The sequence below is a fragment of the Nilaparvata lugens genome, chromosome 11, assembly GCF_014356525.2.
Source record: "Nilaparvata lugens isolate BPH chromosome 11, ASM1435652v1, whole genome shotgun sequence".
NCBI lineage: Eukaryota > Metazoa > Arthropoda > Insecta > Hemiptera > Delphacidae > Nilaparvata > Nilaparvata lugens.
In genome coordinates, this window is record NC_052514.1 from 41,541,434 (window position 1) to 41,564,598 (window position 23,165).

Consider the following 23,165-nt stretch of genomic DNA (forward strand, 5'->3'; position numbering starts at 1 on the left):
CATACAGACAGACAAAAGAAAATCCGAGTTAAAAACATAGACCTCACTACGTTCGGTCAATTATATTCCTACTTTGTTAAAAGACGGTCTGACAACGCTGTGAAGCTAGAAGTGTATAGCGTTATCTGCTTTGTCGAATGATAGTCAAGGATAGCAACACCAATGGTAATCAAAAACTGCCATTATAACGTGGACCTCACTATAGCACAAGTAGGCTATCACAGATAAATAATTGACTCGGATGCAGTGCTATTGAACTTGTATGCAATTCTCGTTTACAAGGTAAAAACTGCATCCAACATAGTGAACGAACCTTGAAGCCGCCGATTTCTCAATAATTTATCATCACATAGGTTCGTAAAAGGAAATACTGGATTCATTTGCGCGGCTTACTGTATATACTGCATGTTTGCTCAATATTCAAGTGGTATAGATAGCAGTATTAGTGGTGTGGCGTATGGCGTATATAATTACATACATTTACCATATAACCAGTTGCGTTCTCCCATATATTTATATTGGGAATTTTTAGTCAACGGAAAAATACCGGAAAAACCTTCCCTTATCAATATGATTTTTGATCAATTATAAGAGGTTTTCAGATCATGGAAGACACCTAAATAACCTTGCAGAAGCTATTATATTTCTTAATTATTGTAATGTTTCGTCAATTAGATGCAATGCAAGGTTGTTGCAAACTTGTTATTTCTTATAAGAAGATTGAAACCTGAACAAGTTTGATGATCGAATATTATATCTTAGAAAAAATTGATTGGATATTATTCTGACTAAGTAGAAAGCTGTGGATAATATCGTATAGTGTGCGATTATCCGAGTATGGACGTTTTCTGGATACCGGTACTTCACTTTTGTTAAACTTTTTTAATTTGTTTGAATGTTTGGACCCAAGTAGGGTTTATGTAGATTTCGAAAACTGATTCGTAAAAGTACAGCAATTTTGATAAAATAAGGGATTCTAGTTTTTGATAAAAAATTCAATGAAGGTTATGGAATTCATTTGCAAATTTTCTAGTGCGTGGAATTTGAGTTCAAAGATTTAACAGATAAATAATATTTTCCTACAGATACCCTGAAAAGTGACCATTTGTGCACTGATTGCAGGCTGCAAAGAATCACTTTTCCGCACTAGTGTGCAAAGTGAGTACTTTGCGTACTCCAGATTTGCAGCATGACAACGCAAAATAGTTAGTAGGTTATATGGAGCACCAGTGCAGCAAAATCAAAATTAAGTTGGTAACAGTGACTGCTGTGGCTGCTATAGTGAGCAGAGGTGCAACCAAGCACAACGCACTAATTATTAAGTAGATATTATAATGGAGGACAACGACAGCACAGTGCCACCACAGCACAGACCACACAGCTGCCCCCCGCCATTCAAACACTACTACATTATTCAGGCAATTTTACCCATAATTACCCACTTTTCATATTCAATGGTAACTGTAGGAAAAATTTAATGTGAAATACGTGCGCAAAGTTCGTTTGCTGCACTCAAGAAACCATTCCTAACGTTCCATTCATAAACGTTTCTTTCGATGCAGCAAACTGTCACTTTGCGCACTAGTTGCACAATAGTTATTTGTGCAACTAGTGCGCAAAGTGACAGTTTGCTGCATCGAAAGAAACGTTTACGCCCGAGCCGTAGGCGAGGGCGGAATGGTTTTCTTGAGTGCAGCAAACGAACTTTGCGCACGTATTTCACATTAAATTTTTCCTACAGTTACCATTGAATATGAAAAGTGGGTAATTATGGGTAAAATTGCCTGAATAATGTATGTGTGTTTGAATGGCGGGGGGCAGCTGTGTGGTGTGTGCTGTGGTGGCACTGTGCTGTCGTTGTCCTCCATTATAATATCTACTTAATAATTAGCGCGTTGTGCTTCGTTGCACCTCTGCTCACTATAGCAGCCACAGCAGTCACTGTTACCAACTTAATTTTGATTTTGCTGCACTGGTGCTCCATATAACCTACTAACTATTTTGCGTTGTCATGCTGCAAATCTGGAGTACGCAAAGTACTCACTTTGCGCACTAGTGCGGAAAAGTGATTCTTTGCAGCCTGCAATCAGTGCACAAATGGTCACTTTTCAGGGTATCTGTAGGAAAATAACTATTGTTGTCTTTGTTTGGACCCAAGTAGGGTATGAATGTTGATTTCGAAAACTGATTCGTACAAGTATAACAATTTAAATAAAATAAGAAATTCTAGTTTCCGATAGAAATTGCAATGAAGGTAGTGGGAGTTCATTTGTAAATTTCCTACTGCGTGAAATTTAAGTTCAAATATTTAACAGATAAATAATATTTGTTGTCTTTTCCCCCTTAGAGCCAATTTTGAATACAGTATAAATAAAAATATAAATTGAATTACCCTTCTCCATCAAGGACTTGATAATGGCATCATACAGCCGAAAAATGTTGTGAGTAAACAATTTAAAAAGGGTACTTGGTTTTCTATTTTAATTTATAGAATATTTGCTGTACATGCAGGGCCAGATTTAGCAATTTGACGCCCTTTCATACAATATTTTTATCCTTCTTTACTCCAGCTGAAGTTACTTTCCTGAAATATATATTTTCAAAAACTATAGCTGGCCCATCATTCCAATTACTTGAACACCATAAATCAGGATGCAGCTTCATGATAATATTGTAATCATTTCAAAGAATATACGGTCTGTTCATTTACAGAATTTTCTAGAAAAAAATATTTCGGTGGAAAGCAGCACAAACACAAGACAGAAAAAAATGAGAGTGACATATTTGAGAGTGGCTAGTAAGAGAGTGGCTAATATGAAAGAGAGTATATAAGAGAGTGGCTAATATGAGAGTGGCTAATATGAGAGTGGCTAATAAGAGAGGGGCTAATATGAGAATGGCTAATAAGAGAGTGGCTAATAAGAGAGTGGCTAATATGAGAGTAGCTAATATGAGAGTGGCTAATATGAAAGTGGCTAATATGAGAGTGGCTAATATGAGACTAGCTAATAAGAGAGTGGCTAATATGAAAGTGGCTAATATGAGAATGGCTAATAAGAGAGTGGCTAATATGAGAGTGGCTATGAGAGTGGCTAATATGAGTCATGCACGAATTTACGAGCAATCTCATTGGACAGTGGCATGAGACATTCTGAAGCTGAGTACTTCGTATTGGTGATGAGCTGTCAATGAAAATGGCGACTGATGAACTCATGTCCAATCAGACAGCTTCTTGGTATTGTAGGCATAGACTATCAATTCAGTCTCCCCTACATCAATTACCCTGAGGAGATTGTTTTATTGGGCCTACAGGATTTTTATTTAATATTGAATATTTCCTATTTCAGTGAAAATAATATGAAATATTTCTTCTATGTTTGGTTTTGAAGCATCTCAATTGGAAAATCTACTTTGTGAAAATAATTAAGGACTGAAAATTTTGTGAAGTGAACAACTACAAGACTTAACCTATTTCGGACCATATGTGAACTTATCTAAATTTGGGAGAGGAATAGCACAAGGCCACCTTATTTTTTCTCTCCCTATCATTTTTATGATGCACTAATTGTATGAATCAATCAATAAAGAATCAAAGAAGTGTATCTGTATTTAACGATAATAATCTAGTATCTAGTATCTAGATTCAGTAATCTAGTTAGATGAGCTAGAATTCGTTGGTTGGGCCAGTGGAACCACTACCTCCGTAAACAAGGCCGTAGTGCATTCGTGTGATGTCAGCACAGGTAGGGCTCCTACACCAATAAAAATTCGTTGATTTCAGCTGATCTATATCAGCTAGTGTTTCTATTGGTGTAGGAGCCCTACCTGTGCTGACGTCACACGAATGCACTACGGCTTTGTTTACGGAGGTAGTGGTGGAACCCGTACAGCACGTATGTCTCTGTATCAGCAACCAGGGGGACAAAGAAAGCTGAGATGGTTGGACAACGTGGAGGCAGACCTTCAATCCTTGGGCGTTTGAAGGTGGAGACAGCGAGCACAGGACAGAGATACATGGAGAAGGCTTGTGGAGGAGGTCATGGCTCTTCAACTTTCTACAATTCCTACTGTAATTATCACTTATGATGATCCTGATTCATGACATAAAATATCTCAATTATATGCGTAAACGCGTTTAGACTAGTAAATAATAAAGATTCATCTATTAAAATTCTGTTAATTCATCTATGGAAATCCCCTTGTTTCAATAATGATTGAGCGTTCAAAGATGTATGCGAAAATAATAATCAATTATTAGGTGCTCTCAATTTTCTACAACGTGTAATAAATTATTCTGGTTCCTTGTAAATATACCGTACGTCATATACCAGCTTGACAACTATATAAACTACAACTTACTACAGACTGTGCAAAAAAGCTGCAAGACTACATTGTGCGCCCAACACAGCGCAATAAATTATACTCTTTTTCTGCTAATTATAGAGTTATGTAAACTCTGTATTTAAACTTGATTTCCGTATTTGAAATGTACACGTTTATTTGAATATTACAAGAGTCTGTAGTTACCATGAATAAATAGATTGTAACTGAGTAAAGTTGGATTACCTTTTCATTTTAAGGTTGTGCATTCAATAATTATTTTCTTTCAAAAAAATTGTTTTTTCTTTTTCTAATATATTGGACAGGATCTTAGGACATAATCTATGCAATTGAAATATTTCTATCAGCTTCTGTTAGCTAACAATAGGGCTTCAAAAGTCACTTTTTTGAGGCAGATGGTACACATACCCTACAAAAACTACTGGTCAGCTACTCTTTCAGCGACTTTTAGATAGAGACTCTACCATAGCGGTCCTACAACTCTAAAGTCTTTCAATTTATTTCATTTTAAAGAGAATTGCACTCCGATAGGGCTTATGCCTAGGTGAATCCATCTTTATTTCGCTTATATGTTTTTGTCTTTTAAAGCAAAACAAATAATTTTAGTATTTCGTATTTCGAAGTAGTTTTTCTTTAGTATTTTTTTGTATTTTGAGCTCTGGTTACAATGTTTTGTAATAATGTATCATGTTTTGGGAAGTAAATTAATTTTTGAATTGGATTGAAATTTTTCATATTATCTGATAATAGCAACTTCAGATTCAGATTCGTTATAAAGTCAGTTGAAATAAAAGGACAACATAGTGTCACGTTTCTCTTCCACCGCTTTCTGTAGTTTGTAGATGGTTGAGATTCAAATCATCCCCGATATACCTGATATTTTTTGAGTCTTGTTAATAATGATCGATTTCATGTAAAATATATTATATCAACCGAGAAGATATAAATAAAAATATACATAAATGAATCTTACTACACAGTGGTGTGTTGGAAAATGTTTTGGTACGGTTCTGGATTATTTTGGTAAATGATTCTCAATTTCAATGGTTATGATCAGTCATAATAATGTTTTTAAATATAGATAAAAAAAGAGATCTGAGTACCCTTATTAGGATTATTTAGTCACGACATGTTTAAGCTATAATAATGCCATTATCAAATGCTTGGAATATTATTATTTTTAAATAATAATCTTCTTCTTCTTTCATTCAAGGTTTAGGCTCTTGCCTGTTCCGACTCTGATAATAAAATAAAAAAATTATGAATAATGAATAATACAAATACTTTAAAGGGTACTCAGATTTCTATTTCATAGAATCTATTTCTTCTATTCAAAAGTAGAAGAAAATAAAAGACAATGTTTTTAAATTTACGTAGATCTATTTTCAAGAGCTTGGCTCTGATCTCCTGAATAACTTCTTTGTCTCTTGCAGATAGAAACAATATCTTCAACTATACATTATATACTAGACAACTAGACGTAGTCAATATATATATTTCAAAAACTAGACAGTGGAGTAGCGGAGAAGCTAAGATCTAGTTACACAGGAAGAGCTTGACAGGTCAACTCTTGAAACGCGTTAATTATTGCTCGGATGATTATTCTTTTTAATAGTCAACTCCGAAAAAAGCACTCACGAACGAAAATCAAGTTATTGTAATTGAATGGGACAGGATGTGCCAACAAACCAGTTGACAAAAACTGAAATTGTTTGAAGATGCTAGACGTTTGAGAGCTAGAGATGTGACAAGACAAAGCGAGGAAATTGCAAAAATCTTCATCATCAAAAGAGATTTTGCTATGAATTTGATGAATAAGCCAATTTTATATATCAATCCATAAACGCATGTGACTATTACATTCCTCCCTATATACAGACTAATAATCTTGTTGGGGGTTTCCTAACATATCAGTTTTATTGTACGATTTGTAATCATTTTGGGAAATAGAAGTTTTGATTTGATTTGTTATTATGATTTTCTCAGAGCGTACTGGAGCGGCGTATTCGAGCGTATTACAATGTTTACTATTACAATAATGCATGTAAACACTGCTAAGAAATCAAGTACATCGAAATTTGTGTAATTTTTATGAAATGAAAAAGTCGTTATAAAAAATGTAATATAGAGTATAAATAGTATACAATACAGTATGAGTAGCCTATACTCTCAAGAGTATATACTGAATTCTTCGATATCAGAGAGTATTCTTCGAATGTAATAATATATAAAGTTTATAGTATACAGTAACGTTTGAGTATACTACTATACTATAGTATGAGTATTGTATATATTCTATACTCTCTTATCGATTTATGCTATGCTAGATGATGACGCATTGGATATTGAACTAAATTTAGGAAGAGAAAATTTTGTGGTAGCACCTTTTTTTTATCCCAGTATTACATATTTAACAATGTTCAGTTATAATAAATGAATATAACACAACTATAATAATTATATTACATCCAGTCCAGCTTGGATATAATACTCCAATTCATCAATACTCCATCATACTCCAATTCAAGTGATAACAGATGGGATGTTGAGGGTAAATACTCTTTGCAATGCAATGCAATGTTTTAAACGTTTTGTTCCCTTGTTTACCTCCTTCGAGTAAATGAAAAAGAAATAAAAAAATTGCTGGGCGGAATGGGAATTGAACCCATGACCGGCTATTTCACAATCTAACATAGACCGTGTTACAGTCTAACATAGACCGTGCTACATTATTATTTTCGTTATCATTATTATTACGTCGTATTGAACCGCATCTAATGAGCAAAGCTCAAACGGTGTACGACAGGTCAAATATAGGGTGTTTCCCTCCATTGAGAGAAAGTTTTTCATTCAAAAAAATCGTCTGAATGATTTTCTAATCATTAGGATTTCAATGAGAATTTGAGAAGATCTCATAGCACTCTTTCAATGCATACGGGCAGCATTCTGTATCTTTGAGAGCTGCGATGAATTTACTAAGACTTAAAATTTTCAGTTCATATGTCAAGCAATTGAAATTCCTGAGTCCAGTTGTGGTCCCCCTCCAAGAGCGAAAGTCTATGAGTAGGGTACTGCTTGCAGGGTAACCATATTATGTCTTGTGGGGGTATATGTGTGAAATGTTATCCTCCATGAATTGAGGAGGTTCTGTTAGACGTGCTACAGTCTAACATAGACCGTGTCACACTCTAATATGGACTGTACTTGAAAAAGCAGTCGTTAGGTCATGTCAGAGGCCCTGAAATTGATCAGTTGCGACCTGAAAACTCTGACACCAGACCTGAGCCAGCCAGGTCACTCGATATTATTATTATTATTATTATTATTATGGACTGTACTATGTTGGACCGGGTATGTTATTGGAAAACAGTTCTATTTACTTGACATTTTAAAAGATTCACAAAGGACAAGATAATATTCAGTGAGAGGGTTTACTTTTTGTCTTTGGAGAAACTGGAATTTCAAAAAAATAAACGAATTTAATCACGTATTACAATAAATAGCCGTTGTATGTTATGTTATAGGTATCAGGAGAGTTTAGGTGAGAGGATCAAGACCAGTCGTTAAACGTGACAAAAACAGGTTTTTTTCGTTAGGTAACAGTTTTTTTTTCAAGTTCAAGAACAAGAATAAGGACGACTTCTCATAAAGCAAGTGCTTGTGTTGATGTATTTGAACTTTAATTGAGGAATTAGAATTTTTTGTTTGGAACACTGAGTGAGTATTTTGAAACTAAGTATCAATAAATCTGTGGTTTTTACAATTTCTTAGTCTTTTTCATTCAATATGAATAATTACCACAATATCAACTTCTCAACTACACAAAAAGAGTGAGTATTTGAGATAAAACAATAATTAATTAATTATTCATTAATAAGATTATTATTAATCTATTATCGGTAATAATTTAAGAAATGAATGAGCATAAATCTTTTGCTAGTGGATCAAGTTACATTCTAAATCAAACGGGTCATACATGTGGTTGAAGATTACATTGACGTCCTTCTGGATTTTTGTTTCTGAGGATGATGCCTACATGAGCTCTTGGCTTGTGCGTGAGTAATGAGACGGATGATTATGGGAGATGAGTGGACCTACAGCTTCAGATGGGTTCCGAACCACCGGGAAGCGATTTTCAAACTCATGAATATAAATTCTAACTATATATATGGCAATTGAAAGTATTTGGTTTTTAAAGTGGTCACCCTTACAACGGGAGTAGCAGGTGCATGGACCTTAACTTTTCTTATCGACACATCATTAAATTGAATATTTTGGCACAATTTTGTATGTACAGGATATAAAAGTCTTGGTATAAGATAGCTGGATCTGCAGAATATGTTTTTTAGAATATTTCTTTCATATTTATCCTGTGGATCCCGATCTTAAAAATATATAATAAAATCATGAAAATATAATCTTAATAATATAAAATATATAATAGATAACCTCAGTGAATTTTATCTCAATTAATCATCTATTTCTAGCAAATTAATTCTACTATATCATCTCAATTAACTCAATTAGCAAATTTTTCAATCACATTTGTCCTAATAGATTCCAGTCTTGGAAAAATATTGAATTGTTTATATTTTTCAAAAAGAGATTCACAATTCTAGATAGCTTCAGTGAATTTCAACTTAATATTGACTAAATCACTTCTACCTATATCACATTCATTCTACTCCTGTGAATTTAATCTCAATCAACCAGCACATTATCCTAACAGATTCTATTCTTGAAACTATATACATTTTAAAACTTCCAGTCACTCTTTCATTCTAACAGATTTAATTCTTGAAAATATAACAATTATGAATCTTTCAACCACTTTTCCATTCCAATAGATTCTATTCTTGAAAATATAACAATTTTAAAACTTCCAGCCACTTATTTATCCCATAGATTATTTTATTGAAAATATCTAAACTTTAAAATTTGAAAAAGTACTCACTTTGGATCACCTCACCCTTGTAAGTTTCATACATTATTCTCACTGATTGGTTGCCTGCTGATAGGCGCAAAGCAACAAAATCAGCTATCAGAAACAATCAGATATCCTCGGATGGCACTCAAAACCGATCACAAGCGTTCAGCGTTTAGCGTTCAGAGTTCAGCCACTGACTACCGCAACAAATACTAATGCTAAATGAGCCGAAGATCTCTACTTAAAAGCTTGAGCTAAACAAGTCTATCCAGGTGGGGAGCTCTTTGTTAAGGGGGGTGGACGGTGGAGATCTTCCTCTCTGGAGATCATGGGTGATCTCTTATTCACTCACTCACACTCTCTCTTTCTCTCTATCTATCCCTCTATCCAACTCTCTCATTCTCAATGTCTCTCTCCTTATCTATATCACTATTCGATCCCTTATACTCATCACATACTTAAATTTTCCATTGTAGCTCACACACACACACACACACACACACTCTCTCTCTCTCTCATTGAAGAGTTGCTCATCTTTAGACTAAATTTTAGCTGTATCCTTATTTAAGTTTTGTAGAGTGAATATTGATAATTTTAATGTAGTTCAGACACTGTTACTTGTAAATATTTGAAAAAAAAACACTTACTTTTCTTGGAGTATTGAGGAATGCATTTCACTCCTGAGGAGGAGCTTCATCAGCCTGACACCTCTCTTACACATAAAAGCAAGCGCTCCTGAGAAAGCAGGCTGATGAAGCTCCTCCTCAGGAGTGAAATGCATTCCTCAATACTCCAAGAAAAGTAAGTGTTTTTTCAAATATTTACAAGTAACACAGTGTATGAGCTACAACGATGTTATTATTCTTAGTGTTTCGTCATGGAAAGCAACATCAATGAATATTGATGTTGTGGATTTTTCATAATTGAAGAGACTTCAGAAATTTTGAAAAAATCCACTTTATTTTAATAAAAATTATTATTTCAAAGAAGCATGCTTTCGGGTGTGCTCACATCACAAAGTGGACTTTTTGACAATTTCTCAAGTCTCTTCAATTTTATCCTTCTTATTTTTAATGTTCATACTTTGGAAAGTTAATGAGATAGTAATCCAATCTTTGCAAATAGTTTACGAAATAGTTAATCCTAAATAGTTAATATTTGGTAATGAACATTATAATCTTATTTTTACAGATGGAATTAAATGGAGAATGCATTTATTCAAATGCTAATTAATATATAATTATTATTTTGGATAGTAGTTCTCATCGAATTTCCATCTAGCTGTTAACCCTGTTATCAATGTCTGCAGTAGCAGAAGTCTTCGGGGGTGATTTACAGCATTTATGTAGGATTTTCGTTGAATAATGATCTTTTTTTTATTCTAGACTATTATAAACTACAATCCAAATCAGCATACCATATTAAATGTACATGACTAGAGAGAGTGAATCTGATATCTCCTTTAATCTCTAGCTCTCTAATACTTTGTCTCTCTCGTAACATCACTCTCTCTAGAAGACCATGGGTGATCTCTCTTATTCACTATCACTCTCTCATCGATTAGAAATCGATTCTGCGCCCTAAATTCGCCCTCCTAGGTATAAAATAAAGGCAGTCATTCTATTTTATTCTATTCTCTCCGCCAGTTTATGTGAATGCATAGCAATATTATCTATGGTTATTCTAAATTGGTTTTTTTCATATCATTTATACAGTTCAATAATTATTTTCTTAGTTTATATTAAGTAAATTTATAAATAACTTCGTTGTATTGTGAGTAATTATTGTATATAAGTGTATAAGCTAGTATATATTGTAATCTACATGAATAAAGTACTCAATCAATCAATCTCTCTCTCCACCAGACACTTATTTCTCTCTCACTCAATCTCACGCGCTCGCACCCTCTCACTCCCTCTTTATCACTCCTTCTTTCTCATCTACTCTCTCTTTCCCTTTGAGTGAGAAATAAGCTCTTCAGCTTCACACACATCTGAAAAATAGATCAATTCATTCATTCTCTCTCTCTCTCTCTTCCTCACTCTCAGCTCTTGATGATATTCATTGGCGATTTCCTCTCCATTACGAATTCCCAACAATAATAATAGTAGTAATCGATTTGCATGTCTTCATAGTGTTCCATGAAGCAGTAGCTGATTCTGAATTATTAATCCTTCATTGAAATAAATCTCAATTTTCTTAGAATGCTTGCGGAGAGTCATACTGTTGGGGAATTCTTGTTCAGTCGCCTTGGTGTTTGTAGACAAGTTTATCAAGGGAAATTCTTCCCGGGTGAAATATGTGTTGTTCAACTTCCGTTTGTAATAGGTTTGTTTTGTTACTTGTCAGTAATAAACTTTCCATATCAAAAATGTAGCTTTGTATACTTAGGTAATTGATTCTTGTTCTACTACAGAACTCTACTTCTATAGAAACCTTTTTAAGAGGAATCTTACTGTGAACAGACCTAAAAGACCTCACATAAAATTGTTAAACCATATGGCAAATCTTGGCTTTTGGCGAGATTTCTCACCATATTTAGCGATAATATTACAGATGGTTTTTAATAAACATCTTTCAAAAAAAGCTATCATAACCTATAAAATGCATTTGGCGAATGTAGATATTGGATTTAACAGCACGACTTCGGGCCCATAACTTAAATGACCGTTTTTAGCTATTGGAGACATAAATAAGCTCTTTTTGACGACTCTGCAACGAAATCATGTGTTTAATTGGGAGTTTTCAGTTTTATGTGAGCTTTAGTTTACTTTGACATCTGTGCAACGGAAAGTGGAGTTATGGCTTCATAAATAAGTTAAATGTCTGATTTTAACTTTATGTGATGACTCTGCAACCGGTCATAAAATAGGCACTTGTTCTTTTCCGTTTCGGACGCTATTTTCCAACCAATAATCATGAAAATGGTACCAAATTGTTCAGAACGATTTGGACATCCTGTGCCTTACCTCTAAATTTTGTTATCACTTACCAAGTTTCTTCTATTGTACGTAAAACTTTGCCAAATTCTATTAGAAGTATCAAACGTTTCATCCGAGATCGGATTGGATAGTACAATAATAAAAGAAAAATAATAATAGCTTTATTGACATTCTTCTAGAAGAAAAGCCTCTCTACTTGAGGTATTTGAGTTGACAACAGTTTATATATTGAGTTCCTTTCATGATTTCGACACTATTTTGCACCACATTTCTCTGTCTCTGGCCGTAGTGGTCCATGCATAGCTGACTCTCTGATTCATTTGTCCCTCCATCTTGTGGTTGGTCGTCCTCTTCTCCTCTTCTTATCCATCGGAATCCAGTCGGTGCAGATTTTGGTCCATCGGTCCTCCTGCCCACTTCCATTTCGCGATGTGAGCCTCCTTTTGCATGTACTTCATTCTCACTCTGCTCAATACATCGCTCTTCCTCACCCTTTGACTCCTATCAAGAGGATTTTGGTAGAGAGTTAGTGGGGAGGATATTTTTAATATTCTTTCCGAAGAATGGACATTGATATGTCCAAAGCTCCGCCAATTTATGTAGATGCATAACAATTTGATTATTATCTATAATTATTATATTACAAATTGCTTTTTCATATCATATATAGTTCAATAATTATTTTCTTTGTCTATTTTATGTAAATCCATCTATAATTTTGCTGTATTGTAAGCTATTGTATATAAGTGTATAAGCCAGTATATATTGTAATCTACATAAATAAAGCACTCAATCAATCAATCAATCAATTCTCCATAAGTCCCTAATATAGTTGTTATTTATTTCGGGAACTAGGAACTTCAAAACACTCATTACTTCCTCACTCATTGCAAAGAAATCCCTACCCTTAATGCCAAATTTCATCAAATTGAATTTTCTCTCTCTTTCTTCCTTCATTTTCTGAATTTTAGAATTATTCTCCTTCATCTTATTTATTTCAGATCGAATCTCTTTTACTTCATTCTCAAGATGACATTTCAAATGGTCCACTCTAGTCTCTAAAGTGTCTAGCTTTTCCAACTTTTTCAATATCTTGTCTAATTTTTCAATAAAAAAGTAAATATTTACAGTATTTTTTGCAGTACTAGTGAGTACTTGGAACACAGTAATAGTGGGTGAAGTGAGTTCTTGTATAGTACAATAATTAGATAGTACAATACTCCAATAGTGAGATCTTCTTCTTCTTCCAGTTTTCAGGGTTTAAGAATCTCTGCCTGTTCCGAACCTCATATCTGCCCATCTTTTCCTTGGACGGCCTTTTGCTTACTGGCTCGTGGTTGAGCACCAATTTTGATAGCCTGTCTGCCTCCATCCTATTCATAAATAGATATGAAATATTTTGCACTGCCGAAGTTATTCACAATACATTCTTTTCCCTTCGAGTTTGTTCACATAAAGCTTGAGGAGACACCTCATTAGAATTGCTAAGGCCCGGTTGCACAAAAGCTGGTTAAATTTTAACCATGATTAATTCTACAAGAACCAATCAGGGAAGGTGTTTTTGAAAAGACGGCTTCTCTGATTGGTTCTTGTAGAATTAATCATGGTAGAATTATCAGCTCTTGTACAACCGGCACTGAGAATCCAATGGAAGTTTAATCGGTTTTGTGCACTGAGAATCCAATGAGAGTGAGAGAGATGTTGATAAAGAGACGGTTGAAAGACACTTACCTCAATGTCCTGCTCCACCTCTAACTTTAACAAACTTGGAATTCTTAACACAACATCGTCATAATGAATAAAAATCACTATAAAGAAAATAAAAAATGGAGGAGCAAATAAAATCCTCGGATCCAAACACTCACAGACAGAAGTGAAACCCTTTTTTTAAACAGAGTGATTCTCACGTTCCTCTTTACGAGCAATAACTTGACAAATACTTCTGGGTAAATTTTTAATGTACATTATCTAAGACATAAACTTTTAATTACACATAAAAAATATAGTTACATTCTCAAAACATCTAGATCAAAACCACAAAGACTTATATCCTACAATAATCACGTTCTTGACATCTCGTACGGCCTCACGGAAATCTATTAGGGCCTCACGGAAATGAATACTATCATAGAGAAACGATAGCATAAGTAGATATCCCATGGTATAGGGCGTTTATGTTGCAACTTTTACTGTTATCCCAAGCCGATAGTTCACGTAGTTCTTTCCTATGCAGCTGTGTGACTCTGGTAGTCTCTCAAATTGTGCTGTTCATATACTATCACCCCAACAAAACAATAAAAATTGACAATAATTGACAGTAAATCGGCTTGAGATAACAGTAAAAGTTGCGACATAAATTCCCTATACCATGGGATATCTACTTACGCTATTGTTTCTCTATGATACTATTATTGTATTCTTGGGAACAGTTTCCTTTGTTCCCTTGAGGGTAGAAACTTGACAGCATAGTTTTATCAGTCGATAAGTTTAGAAAATATCGCTTTCTTGAATCGATTCCATTATTTTCATTGGAAATATGGATGTACATGTCCATGAATCTTTTTGACAGATGATGTTGAATCTTGTGATTCTACATAATTAATCACAATAAGCACTACAATGCTCCATTATGTAGTGTTTATTGTGATTCAATAAATTCTATCAGATCATTCTTCTCTTTTTCTAGAAATTATTCTGGCCATATTAGATTTAAAGGTCATATTTGAGACTAAAATTACACCTTGTGAGACCTGTAGACTCTACTCCCTTACCTTCTTTCTCCTGATTGTTTCGAATCTCACTTTATATTTTGCCGATAGGTGGCAGTCCATGCTGGATCAGCTCATGACCAATCACTTTCACAGTTTTAAAACTGACTCGCAATTATGCCAATAGACGGCGGCAGCAGGTGATATTTTCAAATCTGAACACTCGCTCCTTCCATAATGTTTATGGAATGTTTATTTATTTCAAATTGTACAATATGTTGAAAATATTTTATTGTGTGAAGAAGGCAAAATGGGTTCCAGCCTGTTGTCTCCATAAATAAAATTATTATTATTAATATTATTATCATTATTATTATTATTATTATTCGTATGGTTTATAATATTTGAAATGTTCTACTGAAAGGGAATCTTCTTATCTTTTGTCATTCTTGCTTTTTTCTATTATTCTTCATTTTTTTTGTTTGTAAGATTTCTTTTTATAAGTGTATTTTTCATTTTTGTTTGTTATATTTTCTATAATAAACTCCCTTCTTCTGGGGGTACCAGGACGAAGGAAAAAGGAAAAAAAATATTATTATTATTATTACTTCCAAGAACTTTCAAGGATTTACCCGATAATTGTGCTGAGTTTGTTAATATTCGCCTGTTGAAAAGAAATTTAAAGATTTGGTTGAATAATTACACTGTAGATGTAACATAATTTACCGTAACTCATTATTAATGTATTGTATTGTAATTCATTCTGTTCTATTTTTGTATGTAAGTTCAGGTTGACTATATATTATAACACTCTTTAGATTTTTGAGAACTGAGCCAACAATTAATTAATTAATATCATGATAATTTTAGCTGTTAAGTAAATTCTGCAAGTGAATTTAACAGTGTAATAAACTGATAAGTAAATTTAACTGTTAAGTAAAAATAATGTTCACTGATATATGTATATTTAGATTTGAAATTACATGTTTTGTATAATGGTACCTTGTCAAGCAGCCTCTTCGCTTAGAGCTGCGTACACATATTCGCGCTTCCAACCCCCACCGAGCACGCTCATCCCTCGTACGCCCTCGTACCGACCTCGTACCACCATCGAACCACAGTCGCTCCGCCCACGCACCCATCATGAACGTTACGGAAGATGTTAGATCTTCTCGCGTTCCCCGGTCGAACCACTGTTGCTCGCCGGTCGATCATCAATCGCTCTGCTGGAGTGACGTTCGGTTGCGGAGCAGAGCGAAAGTCTGTACGCACCTTAAGGTAGCTTATTTATTCAATAAACATTTTTTCTATTCTATTCTATTATTTTATAATATACTTGATTCTAAACTCTGCCACTAGGTAGCAGCATTTGCTGGGTGAACAATTTATCCAATAATTCTTGATTTTGAAATTGAAGATTACCGGTGATTACACATAGTTAGCTTCTGCTTGAAGAATCAAATCAATTTGATAGGATGGGCTGATGAGAAGCCAATCAGAAACCAGTTGATTCCAAATGGTCTTTTTCGAACAGAAATCATCTCAATAATGTTGGTTACGAGAACATCAGGAAAGCAGAATTTTCAGGGAACACATAAACTCTCAACTTGACCGCTCATCCCAATTGAAAATAGATGACTAAAGCAAGTTATAAGTAAAACCATAGAGAAACAATAGCATAAGTAGATATCCCATGGCATAGTGCGTTTATGTCGCAACTTTTACTGTTATCTCAAGCCGATAGCCCACGTAGTTCTTTCCCGTGAAGCTTTATGACGCTGGTAGTCTCTCATATTGTACCGTTCATACACTCTTACCCGGTCAAAACAGTAAAAATCAACAATAATCGACAGTAATCGGCTTGGGATAACAGTAAAAGTTGCGACATAAACGCCCTATACCATGGGATATCTACTCACGTCATTGTTTCTCTATGGTAAAACATTGCCAAGAATGATCTCAAGGGAAGACCACTTTGACCAAAGAATGAGTAAGGATATGGGTAAGCCTAAACGAAGTACTAATAAGAGAATTCCAGAAAGTACATGGGAAGTTTGATTTGATTACAGCTAATGATCAATAATGAAAAAGGAGTAAGAGAAGAAGAAAAAAGGAAGATGATTAAAAAAGAGCAGAAGACAGGATGAGAATGAGATGAAGAGAAAGAAGAAAACAGGAGAAGAAAAAGACAGGAGAAAAAGAAGAAGAAAAAGAGAAAGACTGGTGAAGAAGAATAAGAAGATAGGAAAAGAAGAATAAGAAGATAAGAGAAGAAGAATAAGAAGATAGGAGAAGAAGAATAAGAAGATAGGAAAAGAAGAATAAGAAGAGAGGAAAAGAAGAATAAGAAGATAGGAGAAGAAGAAGGAGAATAAGACGAAGAAGAAGAAAAAGAAGAAGAAGAGAAAAGAAGAAGAAGAAGAAGAAGAAGAAGAAGAGAAGAAGAAGAAGAAAGAAGAGAAGAAGAAGAAGAAGAAGAAGAAGAAGAAGAAGAAGAAGAAGAAGAAGAAGAAGAAGAAGAAGAAGAAGAAGAAGGTGACAGGTGAAGAAGAATGAGAGGACAGGAGAAGGAGAAGAAGAAGAAGAAGAAGAAGAAGAAGAAGAAGGACAGTGAAGAAGAATGAGAGACAGGAGAAGGAGAAGAAGAAGAGAAGAAAGAGAAGAAGAAAGAAGAGAAGAAGAAGAGAAGAAGAAGAAGAAGAATAAGAAGAGAGGAAAAGAAGAATAAGAAGATAGGAGAAGAAGAATAAGAAGAGAGGAAAAGAAGAATAAGAAGAGAGGAAAAGAAGAAGAAGAAGAAGAAGAAGAAGAAGAAGGTGACAGGTGAAGAAGAATGAGAGGACAGGAGAAGGAGAAGAAGAAGAAGAAGAAGAAGAAGAAGAAGAAGAAGAAGAAGAAGAAGGTGACAGGTGAAGAAGAATGAGAGGACAGGAGAAGGAGAAGAAGAAGAAGAGAGAAGAAGAAGAAGAAGAAAAGAAGAAGAAGAGAAGAAGAAGAAGAAGAAGATAAGAAGATAAGAAGATAAGAAGATAGCATAAGAAGATAAGAAGATAAGAAGATAAGAAGATAAGAAGATAGCATAAGAAGATAAGAAGATAGCATCAGAAGATAAGAAGATAAGAAGATAAGAAGAAGAAGAAGAAGAAGAGGTGACAGGTGAAGAAGAATGAGAGGACAGGAGAAGGAGAAGAAGAAGAAGAAGAAGAAGAAGAAGATGATGATGAAGTAGGAATGATATTTTGAAAAACTATATGATTGAGGGAGAAGTACTGGTAGAAAGTGGTAGAGGAAGGAAGAATATTGTGATGAGGAGAAGTTGAAAATAAGTTGAGAGTTGATGGAAGAGAGGAAAGGAGTTTGTGTGTGTGAGAGAGAGAGAGAGAGTGAGTGAGAAAGATGGTAAGTGAGAGTTAGAGAGAGAGAGAGAGAGAGAGAGAGAGAGAGAGAGAGAGAGAGAGAGAGAGAGAGAGAGAGAGAGAGAGAGAGAGAGAGAGAGAGAGAGAGAGAGAGAGAGAGAGAGAGAGAGAGAGAGAGAGAGATGGTGAGTGAGAATTAGAAAGAGAGAGAGAGAGGGTGAGAGAGAAAAAGAGAAAGAGAGTGAGTGAGAGTGAGAGATAGGATGAGAGAGAAGACTGCGTGAGTGTGAGTAGAAATGCTACTGTAGGCATAGAATGAAACAATCAAGAGAGGTTTTCTCCGTATTAAAACGTATAATTGTTGTCTGCTGTAGGTTAAACCCGATCGAATGGAATAATACAACTTGCTGGATATCCCTGTCTGCATAGTCCAGCCTCTGAGATACTTGATCATGAATAGAAACTGGACTGTACGTTATGGCTCATTCGCTCTCCCTCCACAACACTCATGAATGATATTCAAATCAAGAATTCTTCGAAGGTTATTATCATACTTGAGAATGAGTACCCTGGAATACATTTGAAACCTGTAGTAGGCTTATTATGCTATGTTTATGTGATGCGGTGTTATTATACTGTTTATTATATTACTTGGGATAGCCCAGTATTAATACTCATCCTGCAGTAATAATTAATCAATACCATTGAGAAAATATAGCATAAGAAGATAAGAAGATAGTATAAGAAGATAGCATAAGAAGATAAGAAGATAGCATCAGAAGATAAGAAGATAGCATAAGAAGATAAGAAGATAGCATAAGAAGATAAGAAGATAGCATCAGAAGATAAGAAGATAGCATAAGAAGATAAGAAGATAGCATCAGAAGATAAGAAGATAGCATCAGAAGATAAGAAGATAGCATAAGAAGATAAGAAGATAGCATCAGAAGATAAGAAGATAGCATCAGAAGATAAGAAGATAAGAAGATAGCATAAGAAGATAAGAAGAACGCATGAGAAGATAAGAAGATAGCATAAGAAGATAAGAAGATAGCATCAGAAGATAAGAAGATAGCATAAGAAGATATGATGGAAGTTAGTTTACATTACAGTATTATCATAGATAAAATATAGAATAAGAAGATATCTCTTGGTATAGTTTGTTTATGTTCCAAATTTCAAGCTGATTTTTTGGTAAGTCAAACCGATTGCTGTCGACTACTGTCTATTATTACTGTTTTGTTGAGTGAGAGTGTAAGAACGGCGTAGTATGAGAGACTACCAACGTCACAAACTTCACGAAAATAACTACTAGGACTATCGGCTTGAGTAAATTAGCCTTGTTCTTATCTTGTTCTACCCTTATTCTATGAGTATTTTCTAGCCGAGACTATCGGTTAGTAAAAATTCATGGGATCTTCTTATACTATCTTTTCTCAATGATAACACTGTAATGTAAAACTAACCTGCAGGGTGATTCAGGTTCCTCGTTATAATGACAGTGGAGAAAGATAGGTGAACAACGTTGCCGATTCTCTGCCTTGCTACTGCCTTCTATAGAGGATTGCTATAATATATAGGTTTATCTGATGTAATGTTAACTGTTATTCTCGTTTAAAATTATCAATTATATTTTCTTAAAATTTATGAATTGAGGGCTACTTTCTTGTATTTATTAAATATAATAAAAGTACCCTTTGAAAAGTGGAATAATATTATTTTCCTACAGATACCCTGAAAAGTGACCATTTGTGCACTGATTGCAGGCTGCAAAGAATCACTTTTCCGCACTAGTGCGCAAAGTGAGTACTTTGCGTACTCCAGATTTGCAGCATGACAACGCAAAATAGTTAGTAGGTTATATGGAGCACCAGTGCAGCAAAATCAAAATTAAGTTGGTAACAGTGATGCTGTGGCTGCTATAGTGAGCAGAGGTGCAACGAAGCACAACGCGCTAATTATTAAGTAGATATTATAACCAAGGACAACGACAGCACAGTGCCACCACAGCACACACCACACAGCCGCCTCGCCATTCAAACACTACTACATTATTCAGGCAATTTTACCCATAATTACCCACTTTTCATATTCAATGGTAACTGTAGGAAAAATTTAATGTGAAATACGTGCGCAAAGTTCGTTTGCTGCACTCAAGAAACCATTCCGCCCTCGCCTACGGCTCGGGCGTAAACGTTTCTTTCGATGCAGCAAACTGTCACTTTGCGCACTAGTTGCACAAATAACTATTTCCTACAATTACGTTGAAAAGTGGCCATTGCTGCACTGATTGCAGAACGCGAAGAATCACTTTTCCGCTCTAGTGCGGGAAAAATTTTTCTGCACTCCAGATTTGCAACATGCCAACGCAAATTACTTAGTAGGTTATATGGAGCAACAGTGCAGCAAAATCAAAATGAAGTTGGTAACAGTGACTGCTGTGGCTGCTATAGTGAGCAGAGGTGCAACGAAGCACAACGCGCTAATTATTATTCATTATATATATTATAACCAAGGACAACGAGGACTTTAGGATTTTAGGATTAAGGTTTTTATCAATAATAAAATTACACAGAAAAACATTTGATGGATTTCAGGCAATTTTACCCATAATTACCCACTTTTCATATTCAATGGTAACTGTAGGAAAAACTTAATGTGAAATACGTGCGCAAAGTTCCTCTGCTGCACTCAAGAAACCATTCCGCCCTCGCCTACGGCTCGGGCGTAAACGTTTCTTTCGGTGCAGCAAACTGTCACTTTGCGCACTAGTTGCACAAATAACTATTTCAATGATTTAATGAAAAAATTCATGATTGAGGTCAAATGCTTTGTGAATTAGTAATATTATTTCATTGTTAAAAACCGATCTGGCATTGTTGCAGAGTTTGAAAAGAATAGCTCTATATGCTTTGTCGAATGATGGACACTTTACTTGTCAAACCACACTTTACTGGACAACACAAATTTTAGCCCTTGAAGATGTCATACTTGTGCTAAAAAATTGCAATTGCCAAACGTAACAATTTCTATTAAAAATCAAAGTAGTATTTCGACTGAGTCATTGTCAATATTGTGAAACCGTTTCATAATATGAATAAAAACACAAATATGTTGTCAAATTCTACACTGTTTTATTCGGTACACGACCATACTCAACTTGAAAATGTGACCGGTGTGGTCACGAAACCATGGTCGTGTACCAAATAAAACTGTGTAGAATTTGACAACATATTTGTGTTTTCATCAAAGTAGTATTTCCTCGAAATGGTTACCAAGACCGAACTTTACGAGTTTTGAAAACAAATGAGAAGGTACAGAAGATATAAGGAAAAACGGGGAAACAATCCACAAACATTTCGGGTTCAAAAATTCTCAAGCCGGTTTATGGTATTTACAGGTACACGTGTTAACGTCTCGTGAAGTCCAGTTCAGCTTTTAGGAGGTCAACCAACTCCACAATATTTCGCTAAGTCGATTTTCAAATGAGCTATTCAGCTAATAATGTATTGGTAGGTCCTTCCTCAAGGGAAGATAATTTAGTAAATAGCACTTGAGTTGAAAAAATTCGTTTTTCCTCAAGAGGCGTGTGAGAAAAAAGCTTTGAATCGGGAAATAGTGCTAATGGATTGATAACAAGATGATTGCAGGTTACCAAGATGATCGTAGCTTGTAACCTACTGTGGACTACTATGTAATCTATTTTTAATATGATAAAGGAAAAAATATTGACTTATAAACGGTACGAGATCACAAATTCACGAATGACGCATCATCACGTCTGAACAACTGGACTGATCAACTTGAAATTTTACATATTGATTCCTAATTTACCGAAGATGGTTGAAGGACTATTTTAATTTCTTCAATATTCCCGTAGGTCAAGTTTTCAGTTTCAAGGTTCAGGAGCAAGAGGCACGAGAACATATAAAATAAAAACTAATCTAGTATTATTTTGTGCTAATAAGCTGTAAAGATTGTTGATTGAAAAACTACATATGAGGTACATGTGATTGAGAGGTACATGTTATAATGGCAGCGGAGAAAGATTGGAGAACAATTTTGCCGATTCTCTGCCTTGCCGCTGCCTTCTATGGTGGATAGATGATATAAATAAAAATATAAATCTGAGTTACCCTTTTCGGCATAAGTAGCCGAAACATGTCGTGACAAAATAATTTAAAAGGGTACTCGGAATTATATGTTCATTTATATTGAAAGTAGCACTAAAGAAAAAGACAATAAAATAGGATAGCTGATACCTGTATATATCTGATGTAATATCAATAGTTGATTCTTGTTTGGAATAATCAATTATTTTCATTCATCCAGAAAATATACTTTTCAATGATCAAATAATTAATTCTCATTAGCGACATTGAATATTTTTGTGAGTCTATTACTTTGTTGAGAAACGATTCGGTAACGTTGAGGAGCTAGGAAAGTATAGCGCTATTAGCTTTGTCGAATGATAGACAAAGATAGCAATACCAATTTAAATCAAATAATACCATTAGCCTATAACGTGGACCTCAGTATAGGAAGATGATCCAAAGATGATACGATGATGGTACAATGATGATACAACAATGAAACAAAGATGATACGAAGATGATACAAAGATGGTACAGAGATCAAACAAAGATGATACGAAGATGTTACAATGAAGAAACAAAGATGATAAGAAAATTGCACAATGATGAAACAAAGATGATACGAAGATGATACAAAGATAATACGAAGATGATACTAAAATAATACGAAGATGCGAAGATGATACAAGGATGATAGACAAGGATAGCAACACCAATGTTAATCAAATATTGCCATTATAACGTGGACCTCACTATAGAATCCATAATGTTTGAAATCCTGACTTTTTCTCAACCAT

General features: G+C 34.6%; 1 protein-coding gene across 1 annotated transcript in view; it reads right to left on the bottom strand.

The window, feature by feature from the left end:
- The window catches only part of LOC111053625 (fatty acyl-CoA reductase wat), a 66,416-nt gene extending 56,882 nt beyond the window's left edge, over positions 1–9,534 (bottom strand). The window contains exon 1 of the mRNA XM_039438453.1: positions 9,296–9,534. Within this exon, the coding sequence (XP_039294387.1) occupies positions 9,296–9,329 (34 nt within the window). The 5' untranslated portion in view covers positions 9,330–9,534. The remainder of the gene's footprint in view (positions 1–9,295) is intronic.
- Between the last annotated feature and the right edge of the window lie 13,631 nt (positions 9,535–23,165).